This window comes from Tetrahymena thermophila (assembly GCF_000189635.1).
Source record: "Tetrahymena thermophila SB210 genomic scaffold scf_8254764, whole genome shotgun sequence".
NCBI classification, from domain to species: domain Eukaryota; phylum Ciliophora; class Oligohymenophorea; order Hymenostomatida; family Tetrahymenidae; genus Tetrahymena; species Tetrahymena thermophila.
Genome location: NW_002476523.1, coordinates 354,907 through 375,231, shown reverse-complemented (window position 1 = coordinate 375,231; position 20,325 = coordinate 354,907). Strand labels below are relative to the sequence as shown.

The window sequence follows — 20,325 nt, the reverse complement described above, 5'->3', positions numbered from 1 at the left end:
CTCATCATTTATTTTTATTCATTTGCTTTTATTATTAATTAATTTTATTATTTCATATTTTTTCTTCATTTTTTCCTTCTAATTAACTATTTAATGATATATTTTTTCTTCAATATTTAAAAAGTAGAAATTAAATTGGTGATACATACATACATACATACTCGCACATGGTGACATGCACTCGGGATAGGGGCCCTATATATAATTACTTATACATTATTATTATACGTATACCAATTTATTTATATATAATTGTGGGTAATATATTAGAAGGGAAGGGTCACCTACACCCTAATGGCATTTCTACTAATCTTCCATGATTTGACTACGCATTATGCTCGCTTCCCATTTGTATTCCAGATCTTCTGTTCAGAATGGGGCCTCCTCTTTACCACCTATCAGATTTGGCCCTTCCCTCCTACCAAGGAGACCGCTGGTAACATTCACATTTTTACATGGAATTTTTCGAAATAAAGGGGGCGGTATAGGATTCGAACCCCCGATATCACTGCTAAGACCCTCCGACTCGCCCACTCGAGTCGCTTAGCCCTTCTTTTTTAAATTGGTGATGAAGGTGCATCAGACTTAGGTTCAGCTTTAGCAAAATGCATTAATCTCTCAAATTTGACACTTAACCTTTAGTAAAAACACTTTATTTGTTTTGGATTGTGATATTTTTAATTATAAAAACTAATTAAAAACAATAAAGCTCTTTTTTCTTTTTCTTTTTATCGTGCTTGCTGTTTTGTTTTTTCTTTGTTAATTAAGCTCATCATTTATTTTATTCATTTGCTTTTATTATTAATTAATTTTATTATTTCATATTTTTTCTTCATTTTTTCCTTCTAATTAACTATTTAATGATATATTTTTTCTTAAATATTTAAAAAGTTACAATTAAATTGGTGCAATGGGTGCATCAGGCTTAGGTTCAGCTTTAGCAAAATGCATTAATCTCTCAAATTTGACACTTAACCTTCTGTAAAAACACTTTATTTGTTTTGGATTGTGATATTTTTAATTATAAAAACTAATTAAAAACAATAAAGCTCTTTTTTCTTTTTCTTTTTATCGTGCTTGCTGTTTTATTTTTTCTTTGTTAATTAAGCTCATCATTTATTTTATTCATTTGCTTTTATTATTAATTAATTTTATTATTTCATATTTTTTCTTCATTTTTTCCTTCTAATTAACTATTTAATGATATATTTTTTCTTCAATATTTAAAAAGTGGAAATTAAATTGGTGATGAAGGTGCATCAGGCTTAGGTTCTGCTTTAGCAAAATGCATTAATCTCTCAAATTTGACACTTGAACTTGAGTATAAACAGTTTATTTGTTTTGGATTGTGATATTTTTAATTATAAAAACTAATTAAAAACAATAAAGCTCTTTTTTCTTTTTCTTTTTATCATGCTTGCTGTTTTGTTTTTCCTTTGTTAATTAAGCTCATCATTTATTTTATTCATTTGCTTTTATTATTAATTAATTTTATTATTTCATATTTTTTCTTCATTTTTTCCTTCTAATTAACTATTTAATGATATATTTTTTCTTCAATATTTAAAAAGTAGAAATTAAATTGGTGATACATACATACATACATACTCGCACATGGTGACATGCACTCGGGATAGGGGCCCTATATATAATTACTTATACATTATTATTATACGTATACCAATTTATTTATATATAATTGTGGGTAATATATTAGAAGGGAAGGGTCACCTACACCCTAATGGCATTTCTACTAATCTTCCATGATTTGACTACGCATTATGCTCGCTTCCCATTTGTATTCCAGATCTTCTGTTCAGAATGGGGCCTCCTCTTTACCACCTATCAGATTTGGCCCTTCCCTCCTACCAAGGAGACCGCTGGTAACATTCACATTTTTACATGGAATTTTTCGAAATAAAGGGGGCGGTATAGGATTCGAACCCCCGATATCACTGCTAAGACCCTCCGACTCGCCCACTCGAGTCGCTTAGCCCTTCTTTTTTAAATTGGTGATGAAGGTGCATCAGACTTAGGTTCAGCTTTAGCAAAATGCATTAATCTCTCAAATTTGACACTTAACCTTTAGTAAAAACACTTTATTTGTTTTGGATTGTGATATTTTTAATTATAAAAACTAATTAAAAACAATAAAGCTCTTTTTTCTTTTTCTTTTTATCGTGCTTGCTGTTTTGTTTTTTCTTTGTTAATTAAGCTCATCATTTATTTTATTCATTTGCTTTTATTATTAATTAATTTTATTATTTCATATTTTTTCTTCATTTTTTCCTTCTAATTAACTATTTAATGATATATTTTTTCTTCAATATTTAAAAAGTAACAATAAAATTGGTGCAATGGGTGCATCAGGCTTAGGTTCAACTTTAGCAAAATGCATTAATCTCTCAAATTTGACACTTAACCTTGAGTAAAAACAGTTTATTTGTTTTGGATTGTGATATTTTTAATTATAAAAACTAATTAAAAACAATAAAGCTCTTTTTTCTTTTTCTTTTTATCGTGCTTGCTGTTTTGTTTTTTCTTTGTTAATTAAGCTCATCATTTATTTTATTCATTTGCTTTTATTATTAATTAATTTTATTATTTCATATTTTTTCTTCATTTTTTCCTTCTAATTAACTATTTAATGATATATTTTTTCTTCAATATTTAAAAAGTAACAATTAAATTGGTGCAATGGGTGCATCAGGCTTAGGTTCAGCTTTAGCAAAATGCATTAATCTCTCAAATTTGACACTTAACCTTGAGTAAAAACAGTTTATTTGTTTTGGATTGTGATATTTTTAATTATAAAAACTAATTAAAAACAATAAAGCTCTTTTTTCTTTTTCTTTTTATCGTGCTTGCTGTTTTGTTTTTCCTTTGTTAATTAAGCTCATCATTTATTTTATTCATTTGCTTTTATTATTAATTAATTTTATTATTTCATATTTTTTCTTCATTTTTTCCTTCTAATTAACTATTTAATGATATATTTTTTCTTAAATATTTAAAAAGTGAAAATTAAATTGGTGATGAAGGTGCATCAGGCTTAGGTTCTGCTTTAGCAAAATGCATTAATCTCTCAAATTTGACACTTGAACTTGAGTATAAACAGTTTATTTGTTTTGGATTGTGATATTTTTAATTATAAAAACTAATTAAAAACAATAAAGCTCTTTTTTCTTTTTCTTTTTATCGTGCTTGCTGTTTTGTTTTTCCTTTGTTAATTAAGCTCATCATTTATTTTATTCATTTGCTTTTATTATTAATTAATTTTATTATTTCATATTTTTCTTCATTTTTTCCTTCTAATTAACTATTTAATGATATATTTTTTCTTCAATATTTAAAAAGTGGAAATTAAATTGGTGATAGAATAGAATAGAAATACTCGCACATATAAATGCACTCAGAATACATCTTAAAATTAAAATTAAATTTTATTTTGTTTATATATATTTTTATTTGTTTTATTATGTATTTATATAGATATAAGGAGATAATTTGTAAATAAAACATTTTAGGTTCTATAGGTTTATTATAAAAATCTAGCATTTATTTGATTTATTTTTTTATCTTTTTTATTGCACTAATATTATTTTATTTATGAATTTAAAGAATAATTTATAATTTAAAAGTTTATTCTATTTTGATATTTATTTAAAATTTACACAGATTTATTTTAAAATTTTTAGCTCAATGGAATTTTCATAAAAATTCAAAGTAAAAGGCAAGTGTCTTAAATCATAAAGATTAGTTGTCTTTAATTTAAATTTCTAATGATAAACAGCTGGTGAAAAAAGGATGAATCAATATAAAATGTTTGAATAATATGATATATTTTATTATTTAATATTTTTAAAAAGTGTTTTTAACCTAAAATATAAATAGATTTATAGTTGTTATTATTGATTTTAAATTTATAAATATCATTCATATTTTTGTAAGTAAATAAATTATTTATTAAAAATAAAAAAATTTAAAAATTAAATTTACTTAAATAAATTAAATCCTCTTAAGCAAACCCTCCGAATTCTCCAAAAACGATCAAATAATTTGGAACTTTTAGTTTAATATATCTTATTAAATTAAAAAAATACCAAGCTTTTATATGCCAGTTATATTATTATCTTAAATATTATCCATGAATCATATTTCTATCCTTTTTTTATTTATCATGATTAATTAATTAGATACCATGATTTAAATAAAACCTTAGGGAGAAATCAAATTTTACTTTTTATTTTAATTTTTGTGTTATATTTCTTTCTACAAAAATTAGTGTTTATATCTTGGTGCCATAATTATTGAGGAACTACAGGATTTATTTTCCTCTTTTAGGGGAAGTGTCTTCCTCAAAATATGCTCAATTAATCATTATTTTAAGCATATTAAAGTATATTCTAATATCTTAAAATAATCTATTCTTCAATAAAACTTTTAGAGAATGTATATTAATTCATAAAATGACTAAAATTGGTTGTAAAAATTTTTTTTCAGTTTAATGATAAATAAAAATAAATTTAATTTATAAAAAAAGAAAATAATTAGTTAAAAATTAAATGTAAGAAAAAATTAAAACATAAAATTTATTATTTTATTAAATAAATAAACAGATGTTGAGCGAGAAATAAATTATATTAGAATATAATATTCTTTATTAAATATCAAATATATTGTGGTCATTTAATTAATTAATTAATCAATCATATATAATTAATTTTATAAGCAAAAAGAAAGTAATTGAAATAGTTTGAAAAAGAAATTTTATTCAAGAAGGAAATAAAGCTAAAATATAAATTAGAATTTAGGGAATATATATATAAAAGTCAGAAATTAGTGAAAGATGAACGAGAAATTGAAAAATTCTATTGTTTATGTTTCGATAATAAACAATAAGAACGAGCCAATTTTAATGAAAAACTACAACCATTCAAAGCAAGAAGAATTAAACTTTTAAATGAATATATTTGCCACATTAGATATGATTGATAATCAAATTACCAAAAAGATTTTAGTCACAGAAAATAAATCATAGATTAGCTCATTTTTAGGTTGTTTAAATTCAGTTTATCTTGCTGAAGATGAATTTGATATTTATGGTTATTATACAGTTGGATAGTTGAAGATTTTAGTCATTTTGCGTCAAAAAAGCAATATGGCAAACTATGATGAAAGACATATCAAAAATTTGATGAATGAAATTTATTAGTTCTATAGATAAGATATTTTAAATCCCTTTAACCAAAATATAGATGATCATTAACTAACTAAAAAGTTCCATTCAAAGCTAGATGAGACTGTTAGCAAGTATCAAGAAATCCTAAAAAAGGGAATTTGAGAAACTAGCCAAAAAGATATTTTAAATTTACAAAAGGAATTAATTAAACAAAAACAAACAAACAAATAAATTGGTTGATTGATTGATTAATTAATTAATTAACACATAAAATTTTTTTGTTTTCAGATGAGTAAAAAAATGATTAAGATAAACTTGATTGATTGATTTATATATAAATTATGTTGTAACTAATTATAAATTAAATACAAATACATTAAAAAGAGTAAATATTTTAGTTTTTATTGATAATTAGATAAAATATTGGTTATTAAATTCATTTATAGTTATTAAATATTGATTTCTCAATTATTTATTTATTTATTAGTTTGTTTGTTTATTTATTTATTTAACTATTAATATGGCTTTTATAAGTTTATTTAAACTAGAGTTTGAAATTTATTTTAAAACTAATTCCTTATTATTTTAAAGCTAGCTTGCTAGCTAAAAAATTTCTCAAAATACTTTCAAAGGTGATAATTGAAATTATTTGAAAATATTTTAAATAAAGTCTTTAATTTAAATATTTATATTGTAAGATTTATTTAATTGAAATCGGCCAATTCAAAGATTTATTAAGTGAATATCTCAATTTATTAATTATTTTGCTTCTGCATATTCTTTTACCATACTCTTTAATTAATTATTAGTAGGCAATTTGAAAAATAAAGGTTTTTTCATTGCAACTGAAATGGAGTAATTCTTTTTGTTCTTTTGTAAATTAATGATAAAAGTAATTAAAACAAATCAACAAATAAATAAACAAAATTTTACTTCAATGCTCATTTATTAGAGTATAATCATGGATCCTCTATATGATTCATACAGCTAAACATATCTTTGCCAATGTTAAGAAAGATAATTTTACACTATCTGATAAACTAGAACACTTAATTTATTATAAAAGAAATGAATGTTTCAAAATAAATCAATTAAGAAGTAAATAAATAAGTATAAATGGAATATATCTTACTAGTCAGTTATTCTTGCATTATTCAAATGAGCCAATCCACTATATTAGTAAATTAATAATTATTTATTTGAATTATATAAATGAATAATTGTTACCTTGGCTGATAATAAGGATCCTGTTTCTTTTTAGCTTCCAATTTGATTTCATAAAGCAAATCACTGTATTTGTTAGAAAATTAGCGTACAATAAGCTCTTTGAATCTCTTCTTTTTTTATTTGGTTTCTCTCCACTATTTCTAAATATTTAATACTCTCTAAACAAAACTAATTCCCTTTGTTTTTAAGTCTGTTATCTTTGAACTTTATTGCAGGTAATTTGAAATTATATTTTCTGCTTTTTTTTCACATTTTTAATGCAGAATTTGAGCAAATTTATTGGTAACAATACAGCTCAAGCTCAAAACTCTTTTTTCTGGATAGAGTCCAATTTTTCTCAATTTAATCATCCAATTTGCAATAGCTCTTATAGCAATAAACTTTTATTTAAATAAATAGCTTAATTAAAAAAAAATATTTTTTTCTTTCAAAAATTAAGAAATTCCTTTATTTATTTATTTATTTTCATTAATTCTTTCTAATAAAGTTAAATAATTTATTAACTAAATCAATTTAATTTTTTGTTTTCTATTGAAAAGATTTTTTTATTTTAAAATATTTGACGAGTTTTTGTTTGTTTAGATAATTTATTTGAAAACTAAAAATTACTTTAGCTCTGTGTTGTATTTGCTTTTTTATCATTTTAGCACGAAGCTTTTCTGCAAAAAATTTAAGGAAGATAATTGACTTGATTAGTTTAATCCATACTAGCTACCACAATTGATATTTACAGTTTCTTTCAATAATTTTCTTTTTTTCTATTTGAAAAATAGATTTTAAACAACTTATTCTAAACCTTTCTTCAACTTCTTAGCATTTTTCTTAAAACATTTAATTTTTCCTTTCTTAAACTTCTTATTATTTAGTTTCATGTTCTTCCTAATATAAAAAGTGAAAATTAATCAATAAAAGCTGGAAAATAAAAAAGATTTATTTTACTTTCTGTTTTAGCATTTTTTAATATTTATCAAACATATCAGGCATATTAAACTTATTGAATTAGGTAATATTTTTTCTTTTTTTACCTTCTTGACTTTGAATAATAAATTTTCTGTCCTTTTGCATAATTTCAGATTTGTTTATCAACGATAAGTTTTTCATACTTTGAATTGGAGATGTGTTGGTTGAGTGAAACAATAAAAGCTTTTCTTTATTTTGTTATTCATTTTAAATGCTTTCTTGGACTTTCATTTCTCTTTCTTTAGTTTATTGCATTTGTATTTGATTTGCTTCTTCAATTGCTTTCATTTTTTATTTTTTATATTTCTGGTAAGCTTCATTCATTTATATTTTTTATTCACCAAAGCTAACTTAAACCTACACAGTCATATCAACTTCTGGATAGAGTGACAAAAACACAGTGTCGATATGAAACATTTTCTTTCCTCCTTCTGCATAAAGTTTATAAGATCTTCCCTTTATATTAATCAATTAAACATTTTTAAAATCAATCTATTTATTAATTGTTTTTTAAAACAAACTAATCAACAATAATAATTATTATTTCATACTAAATACTAAAATAAAGTTAAAAAGTATTATTTAAACAAACAAACAAACAAAATCTTTAATAGTTTACATCAAATTCGTCATCTGAGTTAAAAGTATTTGGTCTATTTGCTGTTTTAGAAATAAATCCTTTTAATTTATTTTGAGATGCTTCAGAAGCGTTCTTTATTTTTACAGCTAGTTTTTATTAAAAATGTTAAATTAATTAAAAGGATAAATTTATTTTATTTTAAAAATTTTATTAATTTAATCAATTTTTATTGTTAATCCAATTAATACTTTCAAAATTTTAAGTTTTTTCAGTCAAATTTTATAACAAAATGCTGCACTATTTTCATTAAATTAGTTTTTATTATTATTCTTGTTTTGTTTAAAACAAGAAGAATTATTTTGCTTAATATTTAGCTTGATATATTTAAAACTTTTTTATGATTTCCTAAAAATAAATCCATATTTTGTTTGTTTGTTTGTTTGTCATGGCTATAACTAAATAGCTTCTTGTTGTAAATTTGAATAATAAATCTTGTGCTTGATGTTTAAGACTAGGGTAAAAATGTATTGAAACCTTTAATATTTCTATTTTTATAATGTTACTGCTTTAATATTTCAAAAAAAGGAGATAATTTTAAACTTTATTAATAGATTTTCTAAATTAAGATCAAGCAATCATTTAAATTAGTATTTGAATGGAATGAGAAATTGATTTTATTTCTAAAAAATAGATAGATAGATAGATTTATTGACTAGTTTTTGTCTCCTGTTTAAGAATAGTTTGTTGGATTTTAATTGAGCAGAAATATTTATATTGTATTTAAATTACTTAGCTTTAAAGGTGATGGCTTTGATCTGATTGGTATTACAAAATAGTAGAAGTTATGGGAAGAAAAAAAGAGACTTTCATTTTTTGTAGCTGTTAGAGTGTATGGATTGAGACAGTCTATTTACACTTTATTACTTAAGGTTGTTTCTTAATTGAGGATTTAAGAAGAAACTAGAGATTAGCTTCTTCCTACAAAGTCGAACTTATTATTCTTTGAATTGAAAAATTTAAATGACTTTCCTTCTGCTCTATCTAAAAGCTCAGTATTACTTAGATATTACTCTATTTACGCCTATGTAACTTTTGAAGTTAGATTTGTTTAACTTATTCTGTTTCTACTTTCTGCAGTTTTTGGAACGCACAAATATTTTTGTGAGGAATTCATCTGATTTTCATGAGCTAAGTTTCTTTTTTCATTTCCTTAATTTAAATTATTACCAAGATAGGAACTATTTTTAAAAGAAAAAAACTGCTGATCTGATTGGATGAGCTTTGCAGCTGTGCTTGCTTGAGATGAAGAATTTTGATAAAATAGAAAATCGTTTAGTTTTTATTGCATTAAGCCTTTAGTGCTACCACTTGTGCCAGTCAGAGTGCTTACACTTTTTCTATGATTTCCAAATGATATTTTAGATTAATTTGGAGTAAAAGGATCCTGCAGCAGCTTATTTGAATTTTAGCACGATAAATTGTTGTTGCTTTTGCTCGTTTGACTTGAGTGGGTTTTTACTAACTCTAAATGCTATAAATTTTGCTTGATGTTTCCTCCTTTAATCTAAAATCTTTAAAGTATAGAAAAACCATCTACATTTTGTTTTTATGATGAGGATGATGATAATTATTGATGATTTTAATTATTCACTGAAGTTAAAGGTGGCGATTCATTATCTTTTTTAGCACTTTTTTCATTCTAATTGTTTCTAAATTTATTGCTTACTCTTGCTTGGTCTTAAATGAAGTTTGTTCTTTTAACAGGTTCAAGCATTATTCAATTTAATCCAAGACAGATAGATAGAGAACAAAATAGCTTTCTAATTATTTATTTAATTAATTAATTGAATTATTTGTTATTAATTAATTGTGGTACTTAATAAACTTTTACTGATAAAATTTTCTAATAAAGAGTAAATCATAAGTTATTATTATTATATTTATTTTTTTTGCTAGTTAATTTTTAAACAATAAATAATATTAGAATTGAGAGTATTTCTATGCAAGTATCATTTACAAATTTGAATAATTTAGATACAAAACTAAATTTTAAAATAGCCTATTTCATATTTTTAAAAGTTTTTATTATGTAAAATATATTAAATGTAAATAAAATATTAAATAGATCTATCTCAGTTTAGCATTAGTTTGAAATTAATTATAAGTTAATTTAATCTTATTATAATAAGCTTTTTATAAAAATTCATTTTATTTCAAACTGTAACAAAGTAAATTAAGTATTTCAATATTTAAATTTATTTACATTCAAAAAAAATAATATTTATTTTAATACAATAATTATTCGAAAGTATTTTTATTTTCCATAAAAAACTACTAAAAATAGAAAACAATAAGCTTTATAGAAAATAAAAATTTAATTTTCCTCAGATGTTCCAAAGAAACAGTTTGTTTTTAGATCTGTAAAGATTTTTTAAAATGTGCAAGCCTACATAATTATGAAGCCAAATTTTAAAAAATTGTTAAAAATTAAACAAATTTAATAAAATTATTTCTTAAATAAATTAAATTTTTTTTTATTTAATTAATTAATTATAAATATTAAATAAACACAATGAATTCTATTAAATAAATTACATTTAGTGTTAGTATTTGATATATAAATAAAAAAAACAAAAAATAATACTTGATATCAAGTTTATTTTTCCTTTATATTTCAAACAAAATAGAGTTTAATTTATAAATATTAATAAATTATATTCATATTTAAATAAAAATTAAAATAAAATATAAATAAATAAATGCTAAAATAAAATGTTTGCCATTAAACTTTGTTTAGTTTTTACATGAAGCATTTTCAAATAAAATTTAATAAACAATAGATGTATAGCAACATTTAAATCAAAATAACACTAATAAATTAAGAATAATCCGAGAATTATATTTAAAAATTAAATAAAAAAAGCATTTTTGACATAAAATTATTTTGTTGTCCTCTTGATATATTTTTAAAATAAAATTTAGTATGAAAAAAATATTTTTTAAATTTATCTTAGCATTCTTAAAACAGGATAACAGAATTTAAGTAAAATTTTTGAAAAATAAACTCGTTTTAGGTCATAAGTAAATCAGTAAACAACGTTTAATTTAAAATTATTATAAATATTTATAAGTGTGCAATATTAAATTTAAAATAGAAAGATAGTTTTATATATACATTTTCATACATTTTTTATTAGGTATTAATTTAACCAAGTAGTTTAATTAGTTTAAAAAGAAATAAATAAATAAATACAAATTTTTAAATCAGTTTATTTCAAAGCAACTAAAATATATTTTTTTATTTTATCATTTTTTACTAAGAAGAAATTTTAAGCTTAAGGAAAGAAGTAAGCAAAACGTAAGATTTCTATATATCCTTCTATTAGCTTTCATGGATTTAGACATATGAATATTAGGTAATAATATCAAGTTATTATAAAGATTTGAAGAATTACTAGAAATGTTAAAGACTATTATGACGCAAGAGAAGATTCTATGCTTTACTTTGATTTAATGCAGTTTTAGAATTTTAAATAGTAATTTGACATGTTTTCTTAATAGAATACTGTATAAATGAACTTGATTAATTCTGATAAGCTCAGTAAGATTGAGAGTAAAAAAACAAATATTTCTTAAAATTAGATTTAATAAGAAATAAATGTTCCAAAGAAGCAAATAACTTTGATTTTTAGTATTGTCTTGGTCTTTTTCAATGTAAAATAAGCAGTGCACTTTGATTCACTTGATCATAAATTATTATTTTAAAAATTATTATAAAATAAATAAACTCTTTTTTACTTAAAATAAAATCACAATAAAAATATTTTTAGCATTATTTTTGTTAAAAATAATCGAATGGAAATAAAATTTTTCTTTTAATTTTAATATTTTTAGATTTAATTTGCTAAAAAAGAGAGTTTATAACTGAAATAAATGCTTGTTAATTGTTTTAAATCCTATTTCAAATCTTTTAATTTGTAGAAGACATCACAAGGAATAGTTAATTTTTTTAAGTATGACGCAATAAAAAAGTAAAATTAATATTTCTTTGTTAAATTAATTACCAATAATGGCAAGTTTCAAGTAAGCTTGTTAATTTAAATAAGAATGAATAGTAGGACCAGCATTTAATTATAATTAGATTTTAATTATCTTAAAAACTGTAATTTATTTCAAAAGTTCTATTAACACAACAAGAATATCAAAAATATCTATCTATATCAATATATATTCCCAAAATAAATAATAAGTAAATAGCTCACAAACAAAAAATGGAAACAAATAATGAAAAATATAGCTACACCTCTCTTTCAAGAGTAGAAAGTAAATGATTTCTATTGAATGCACTTTTTTAATTGCTTAAATCTATTTTCCTTAAAACAGATTTTCCCATTTTCGAAAAGATTTACTCCGTTTGCAAAGAAAATTAAAACAAATTTAGCATTGAATTGGTAAAAAAATAAAAAAAGGATTTGGTTTAATATAAATCGCATCTCATAAAACGCGCTTAATTTGATGATGGATGGTTTTGCTTTTACACAGACAATCTTGGAGATCATTCACATTTTGAGTGCAAAGAAATTGTTCTCACTGTGCATGGCTTCCCAGGTAAAAAAATCATTTCGCTTGATATCTTTTGTTATTTTATCTTATTTTTAGTAGAAATTGATCTAATATATAAAGACGTCTTATATTGCGTAATAATTGCATTTTTTTCATAATCAAAGCTAATTAATTGAGTCAATTCAACCAATATCTATCTTATTTTAACGAATTTCTAATGCCAAAAAAGTTTAATCTTAAAATTTTAAATAGGAAACTGGAGAGATTGGCAGCCCATAGAGACGTATATTGGGAATAACTTTTGTAGATGGATCAATTTATTTGTTCCTGGATTTGATGGAGAAACTGAAACAAACAGAGGAAGCTACAAAGGATACATAACTTAATTAGCAGATTTGGTTGTAAGATTGATCAAAGAGCATTTAAAGATAAGTTAAAAAATGATTCTATTTGGATATTCAGGCGGAAATATCGTAGTAAGATTGCTATAGTAGAAATACCCTGAAATTTGTAAAGCCCATATTAATTTAGTTGGACCAACAATCATTTGGAATCCTGCTCATTTATATATGTATCATGTCTTTAACACCTTTGATAGGGAATTTAAATTAAGAGAGCATCCAGAATAGCTTGAAGATCCTAAAGTGAGAGAAAAATTGTATGAAAAATTCAAATTATTTTAAATGGGAGATTATTTCGTCTATGAGAAAGTCCCAATATGGTGCGACACACATGAAACTCTCATGATTTGGTTTAAAAAATTCCTTAGTTTTCCTGAAGGTTGGTCTAAATTCTATGAAATAGGTCACAATTAATAAGACATATTGAGATTCTATGCCACTGGAGATATAGATCCCCTTGTAGACTCTTAACTATTATTCTATGAATTCTACCATAACACGTATCTTAGATAAGTATTCAAAATAACAGATGAACAAACCAAATAAAAAATACTCTCTAACAAGTATCTCAGTCAGCTTAAAAACTTTAATTTTGAAAACGTCCAAGAAAATTTCTTATTCATGTTCCCAAGAACTGGCCACACAATTCATATTAAAAGAGCCTATGAATTAGCCTTCCCTTTAAAATGCTTTATTTCTCTAATAAATATACTCCCTGACAATTACTACGAAATTAACAAACAGCAAACCCCAAATAATCCTTACATAGGAAATATCTTTATACCAAAATTATGAAAAACTTGATTTAAAATAAATAATAAAAAGTTTATAAAATTTAAAAAATTAAATTAATCAATAAATTTAATATTTTCTATCATTAAATATTTCAATTGCTTAGTATAAAAATTAATTAAATTTATTTTTATAAAATTTACCCAATAAATAATCTTGTAAAAATATATTTTCTATTTTTTTGTTATTTATCTTTTATAAAAAAAGTTTTATGATGTAAATATAAAACAAATACAAATTTTAAAATTAGTATTTTAAATAATTGATAATAAAAAAGTTAAAAATCAATTTAGTTAAAAAATGTTTAATAAAAAATTTAATTATGCATTTTAATTATTATTAAATTTTAGCTAAAAATTAAATAAATAATTAAAATAATAAATTGAAAATATTTGTTTTAATTTTAATATTGTCGATTAAATAACTATTTAATTATAAAGAAAAGATTTAACATATTTTTTTAATGATTAAATGTCATTTTTATAAGTAAAATTATTTTTTTTATAGTATTTACTTAAATTAATTATTCAATTTTTTAATTTTTAATTTTAAAATAAAATGATTTTTGATAGTTATTTAATTAAACTAAATTTAAGTAAGATTTTTATTTGATTACTTGAACAAAAATTTTCTATGATTAAAAGTAAATTAAATTTGATTAATTTAAATAAAATATGGGTCAATTTATTTTTTTTATTGATAAATGCTATTTTGACAATTAAAATATTATTTATTATTAGATTAATTGTTATATTGTTAATTTTTTGTAAAAAAATAATTTAAAAATGATCTTTTAGAGTAATTTATTTAAATAAAAAGTAAGATTTATATTTTTATTTTTTTACTTTAACAAAATGTTCTTAGATTAAAAGTAAATTAAATTTAATTAATTTTAATTAAAATTATGAAATAAAAATATTGTAATAAATTTTATAATCAATTAGAGTTATTTATAAAATACTTAAATAATATTTTTGTATTGTATTTAAATGATTTGCATAGTAATAATGATTGAAAAAAGATTTCATAAATTTTAAAATAAGAATAAAATAAAACATATAAATATTATTTTAAATGGTTAATAGTTTATTTTAATTCATCTTCTTCTTAAAAATGAGAAGATAGAACAGCATGATTATCTGTTGTTATTTGGAATTTAGTTACTTGGCTCATTTTAGTATTAAGAGTATTATATAAATATGTCTTCAAGAGATGCTTGTGTAATTGAAAAATCTTCAATTATTTTATTGTGCTTTAAATTTTGTAAGAAGAAAAATGACTTAGAGAATAAAAAGTGTTAACTTGGGACTTTATAAACGATTCTTTCATCATAACTTTTTATGTCTTGTTAATTTAAAATTTCTGCATCTGGGTATTACTATTTGATAAGTCTGTTAATTTAATCCTGATTTTTTTATGGCACATCTATAAGATTTACAATTATTTTATATCCTTATCCCTTTCTACTTTTTAAAATCTATAAATTATCAAGGCATTTAAACTTTCCATTCACTTAAATACCAACTTTATCACATAAATCTTCTGCTTCTTATAGCGAATGAGTCGTTAACACAATAGATGACTCTCTATTTTATAAGTTAAAATAACCATTCAACATTTTTTATTTTTAATTAATTACTTTTTTTATAAGATGTCTTTCAAGCACTTCCATAAATATCTTTTCGCTATTGGATCTAATCCTTTTTTTAAGTTAATTCATTCATTAATTATTTATTTAATTATTATAAATTTATGAATAAAAATAATACCTGTTGAGGGTTCGTCATAAAATTATAAAGAAGGTGAAGCAATCAAACAGTTAGCAACACACAACTTTCTTTTATTTCCTCCAGATAACTTAGAAGATTATACTTTGTAATGAGATAATTGCATGTATTTTAGATAATATCCCACAACCTCTTTTAAGTCTTTTCCACTCAGTCCTTTCACTCTTCCGAACACATTTAAGTGCTCTTTTGCCTTCAAATACTCCCATAAGCAGTTCTATTTGTTTAATTTTTAAAGGAATTATATTACGTTTAAAATTGATTGGTTAACTTACATTTTGAGGGCAGACTCCAATGTTGTCAAAATAAATACTTGAGCTTTCATTGATATTCTTGTTATTGAGATATATTTATCCGCGAGTTTTAGCTATATTAGCAGTTATCATGCCAAACGTTGTTGTCTTACCTGCACCATTAGGTCCTAACAAACCAAAAATTTATCCTTTTTCAACTCCAAATGTAGTTCCTCTGACGGCACAAATATTCGCAGGGGAGCTTGGATAGACTTTATAAATTTGATCACACTTTTAATTTAGTATTTTGAAAGTGTTATGAATATATTTTTTAAATGAAAATATAATAAATTATCATACTTTAATAGGATCTCTATTATTTGGATCTTAAACTCTGTTAATTTCATTTTAAACTCCTTCGTCAACTTATTCTTCTAAGTCTTATGGCACATCCTAATTTGAACCTGCTAAGGAGTAATATTTCCTCTCATAGATCATAACACCAATCATATAAACGATACCTTAAACTATTATGGCAATGGAATAATGCTACCATTTACTGAATATTTAACTTCCTCTTAAATCTGAACTTTACATAGCCTATCCCATTCTTTTCTAAGAGTCAATATTAGCCAAGGCTATTAACATAAAAAATATTAATTTCATAAAATAAATAAATAAATGAATCAATTTAATTAATTAATCAGCTAATATTTTAGTTTTCAATAGCATTTTAACTTATAAAAGTAAATTAATTATTAGTTAATATATTTTATTTTCAATAATAAAGTTCATATAATGTAGTCTCTCAATACATTATTCATTTATTTTATGCAGAAAAAATCAAACATTTTCTACTTATATGATATATACTTTGAAATTTGATTTTTATTTTAAACATAAATAAAGAAAATTTTAAGGTAAATTAAAAATAATTTAAATAACTTATTTAAAAATTAAAATAAGTTTGTTTTACCTTTTTCTAGGGTCAAGAAAGGAGATAATAATAGCGTAACATATTGTAAGATCTGATATAAATCTGGAAGGGAGAATCTTGTGATCATGAGTAGAATGGAAGGAATTGTATAATTCACAAAAAGAGCAATTATAGGGAAATATTTAAAAGCAGAGTTGCTATTCTAAAAGAAGATACCACAGATATAACAGAAAGTAATTAAGCTAAATCCAAAGCAAGCCATAATTATAAAAAGTGGTTTTAAATAAGGAATTAAAAATTCTACTCTAGCTGAATAAATGCTAATGTAAAAAATTAAGAACGTGATGAAGTAAACAGTGTAATCAAAAGCAAGGGTTCCTAGCCAGTAAGGCAAGGGGCGACAACCCATAATATTCAAAGCGTATTTTATTTATGTTTCTCTTTCTAGGACAGGAGTATTTACATATATTGAAGTGTTGATTGAGTAAGCTTAGACTATAAAGATATTCAAGAAGTACATTTTAAGTGGAAAAACAAACGACTCTTTTAATTGCTTAGACTAATTTTTATCTCCTGTAGCATCATCAAGTACGTCAAAATATTTCTCTAAATTATCAATAAAATGCTTAGCGACATAAACACCTAGAAGCATCTCTGCTATCGGTAACAAAATCATCAGAATAGCTGACCAATTACGAATAGTCATGTAATATTATCTTTAAAACATAGCTAAGAATTAATTAAAAAAGGAATATTTTGGGCTATTGTATAGCGCAATAGGATGAGAATTTTGATCATTAGACAAGATATTAAGACCTCCATCGCTTATTTCATCTTCAATTCCAATCTTGATGAATACATCTTCTAAAGAATTAATTGATAAACTTATCTTTAAAAAAACATTATTTAGAGCACGCACAAAATCAATTTATTTTGAAATATTTCCAATCAAAAAAGAATTTATCTGCATTCATTTTTATATGAAAACAAAATTAATTAATTAGATTAATAATTTACATTAATGAATTCTTCTTTTTCTATAAACTAAAATGCCTCAGAAAACTAATCAATAGACTTAAAAGGAAGGATAAATTTAATGCAGTCTTTCGAACTTTAAACATTGTACTCTGATCCCTGGATAGATTAGAGAACAAATTATTTTATATATTATTTTCTTTCCTCAAATTATTATTTAAATTCATTTGATTTAGCAGATAAAGTCAAGTGATATCCAACACCATACTCTCTCTTTATGTCATCTGAGTGTCCTTCAATTTTCTTTTTACCTTTAGACATGATAATAATTCTGTCTGAAAGTCTCTCAGCTTCTTCCAAATGATGAGTAGTAAGTACTATTGATCTACTATTCTTGATGATTTCCAATATTTTCCAAATCTATTATCTAGAAACGGCATCCATTCCTAACAAATTTGATATTTCTTATTTCACTTTTATAATTTCAATATTTACCTGAAGTTGGCTCATCTAAGTAAATTATTTTAGATCCTCCGACCAAAGCCATTCCTAAAGATAGCTTTCTTTTATTTCCCCCACTTAGATTTTCTGCTAATTTATCTTTTTCGTTTTGCAATCCTACCTCATTGATAATATTTTAAACTTCTTACTTAACCTAATCTGAACTAATTCCTTTTATTCCTGCAATAAATTCCAAGTGTTAAGTGACTGTCATATAATTATACAGCACATCTTTTTAGTTGCAAATACCTAAGTTTTATCTGATTTTATCTATATTTTCCTCCAATTCATCTCCAAAATCTATTGAATAAGTTTGCATGTTAAATCAGAATTTATTTTCTTTTTAGTGAATAATATTTACATAGAATTTTTCCGCCTGTTTTTTCTATCAGACCTGTCAATAAAGATATTGTTGTAGTCTTACCTGCTCCATTGTGACCCAGCAAACTTATTAATTAAATAAGCTTATTATGTATGATCAGATAATTGTTTGAAAAAAAATTACCATAATATTTCATTTTGGAAGAGTTTCATTGAAATGCCATCAACAGCATGAACTGATTTAAAATGTTTTTTTAGATCAATGACATCAATTAATAGTGGGTTCTAATTTGGTTCTACATAATTAGAATTTTGTGTATAAAGACTTGACTACTAATTCAAAATGTTACTATTGTTTGAATTTTTCTTTTTTTCACCTAATAGAGATTCATTTTATATGTTTTTCATATCATTTCCTAATTCAATAACATGCTAGTTACTCATGTGGTTATTTGACTATCCATCGTTTTCATTTAATTGATCGTCAAATTAAACATAATTAGATTTTTATCTTAAAGTTTTTTTGAATAAAAAATCACTCCAAAACTTCTTTTTGAAAATAAAGAAAGGACTTCTTTTTATTCCATATTCGTTTGGGATGATTTCTTCAAGATAAAAATATAAAAGAATGTAAACAAAAATATCAACGAAAAGCATAAAACTGGCTATCTTGTAGTTGTACTAATTTTTTAAAAGTTAAGTTTTTAATAAATTCTTTTATAAATTTTTTCATTTTACTTGATTGCCTAAGACTGATTAGGAAATATCTGAAACAGGGTCATTCTGATTGCTAGTAGCTGGTTAGGTAGATTATTGCTGAGGCTGTAAAATAGAAAAAGATATTGCAGCCTATGGAAACAAACATACCAGTGCAAAAGTTGTGTCTGAAACCTATGTGATTTTTATATATATTGAATGTTAAAATAATAAATCTTTTATATAGTACTTTAGTGCCATAAGTTAGGTAGAAAAATAGAAGTGAAGCCATAGAAATGAAGAAAATTCCAATTTCTCCAGCAAGCTTAGGAGAGCTGAAAAAAGTAGATATAGCAAGTATTTAATGAATTGAAGCAATAAGATACACACTGTAGTTAATTGCAATTATAGAAAACGATCCATTCACTTCATAACCACTAAAATATAAAGAAAGAATAGTTATTAAACCTATTATACCCATGGCCAAATAACTAGTAATCAACCAACCAGATAAATAGGCTCTTTAAGTTAATCCCATAATCTATTTTAATTTATATTAAGATAAATGCTAACAAATCTTTTAATTTATTTTTAATACCTTTTAGGTTTCTTTGTAGCGCTCATGCTTTTCATTTACATAATTGATCAAAAGTTTTTTGGCGTATCCAGTAATTGTGCCTGGTAGGTAAAGAGGAAGCATTAAACTGATCATACTATTCATGAATTTGAAAGGATTTTCATCATCACCTTATTATTATTGCTGCGAAGTAGGTCCTTTAAAACATTTAATAAATTAAATTTTTTATTCTATCTAAAATTAAGCTCTATTTGCTAGCTTGTTTACAATTTTAAAATTCTTAACTCCATTTAAACATTTAAAAAATGATCATTTGGACAAATTCAATTAAAATGAAAAAAAATGCTCTATTTGATTACTCCCTACATAAAATACCCATGCCGATATCAAGGGTACGAGCAGTTCTTTGATAATTTCTTTTTTGCTTGAGTAAAAAAGAAAGTTTTTAACTATTACTGTTTTAGTTTGCTAGATAAATAAGGACATTTATTTGTATTCTTATTTAAATCAAAAATACACTTTCTTATTATGTATATAATCCTAATAAATATAAATAGATATGCATGTATGTATGTATATATATAAATATATAA

General features: G+C 23.0%; 5 protein-coding genes across 5 annotated transcripts; 3 read left to right on the top strand and 2 right to left on the bottom strand. All coding sequences in view use genetic code 6, as the record gives it.

The window, feature by feature from the left end:
• Positions 1–360: 360 nt before the first annotated feature.
• TTHERM_00635850 (hypothetical protein) lies at positions 361–3,139 on the top strand (the record flags this gene model as incomplete). The annotated part of the gene is made up of 7 exons (XM_001010125.3): positions 361–641; positions 892–981; positions 1,232–1,321; positions 1,924–2,088; positions 2,339–2,428; positions 2,679–2,768; positions 3,019–3,139. Coding segments are annotated over 7 exons (927 nt in total), but the record flags the coding sequence as incomplete, so codon positions are not given.
• Positions 3,140–4,849: 1,710 nt separating this feature from the next.
• TTHERM_00635810 (amine-terminal motif sedlin) lies at positions 4,850–5,344 on the top strand (the record flags this gene model as incomplete). Its single annotated transcript, XM_001010121.3, has 1 exon — positions 4,850–5,344. The coding sequence occupies one exon, from the start codon at positions 4,850–4,852 to the stop codon at positions 5,342–5,344; it is 495 nt and encodes a 164-aa protein (XP_001010121.1).
• Positions 5,345–5,929: 585 nt separating this feature from the next.
• On the bottom strand, positions 5,930–9,723 carry TTHERM_00635800 (hypothetical protein; the record flags this gene model as incomplete). Its single annotated transcript, XM_001010120.2, has 8 exons — positions 5,930–6,052; positions 6,116–6,230; positions 6,315–6,353; positions 6,410–6,789; positions 7,019–7,288; positions 7,349–7,825; positions 7,989–8,095; positions 8,739–9,723. The coding sequence occupies 8 exons, from the start codon at positions 9,721–9,723 to the stop codon at positions 5,930–5,932; spliced, it is 2,496 nt and encodes an 831-aa protein (XP_001010120.2).
• Positions 9,724–12,220: 2,497 nt separating this feature from the next.
• TTHERM_00635780 (alpha/beta hydrolase family protein) lies at positions 12,221–13,708 on the top strand (the record flags this gene model as incomplete). The annotated part of the gene is made up of 3 exons (XM_001010118.3): positions 12,221–12,272; positions 12,333–12,557; positions 12,765–13,708. 3 exons carry the CDS (start codon positions 12,221–12,223, stop codon positions 13,706–13,708), a joined length of 1,221 nt encoding a protein of 406 aa, XP_001010118.2.
• Positions 13,709–14,801: 1,093 nt separating this feature from the next.
• On the bottom strand, positions 14,802–20,218 carry TTHERM_00635770 (ABC transporter family protein; the record flags this gene model as incomplete). The annotated part of the gene is made up of 14 exons (XM_001010117.2): positions 14,802–15,291; positions 15,345–15,405; positions 15,475–15,709; positions 15,768–16,016; positions 16,086–16,363; positions 16,702–17,551; positions 17,680–18,083; positions 18,133–18,438; positions 18,500–18,585; positions 18,644–19,140; positions 19,198–19,350; positions 19,406–19,696; positions 19,754–19,929; positions 20,092–20,218. The coding sequence occupies 14 exons, from the start codon at positions 20,216–20,218 to the stop codon at positions 14,802–14,804; spliced, it is 4,203 nt and encodes a 1,400-aa protein (XP_001010117.2).
• Between the last annotated feature and the right edge of the window lie 107 nt (positions 20,219–20,325).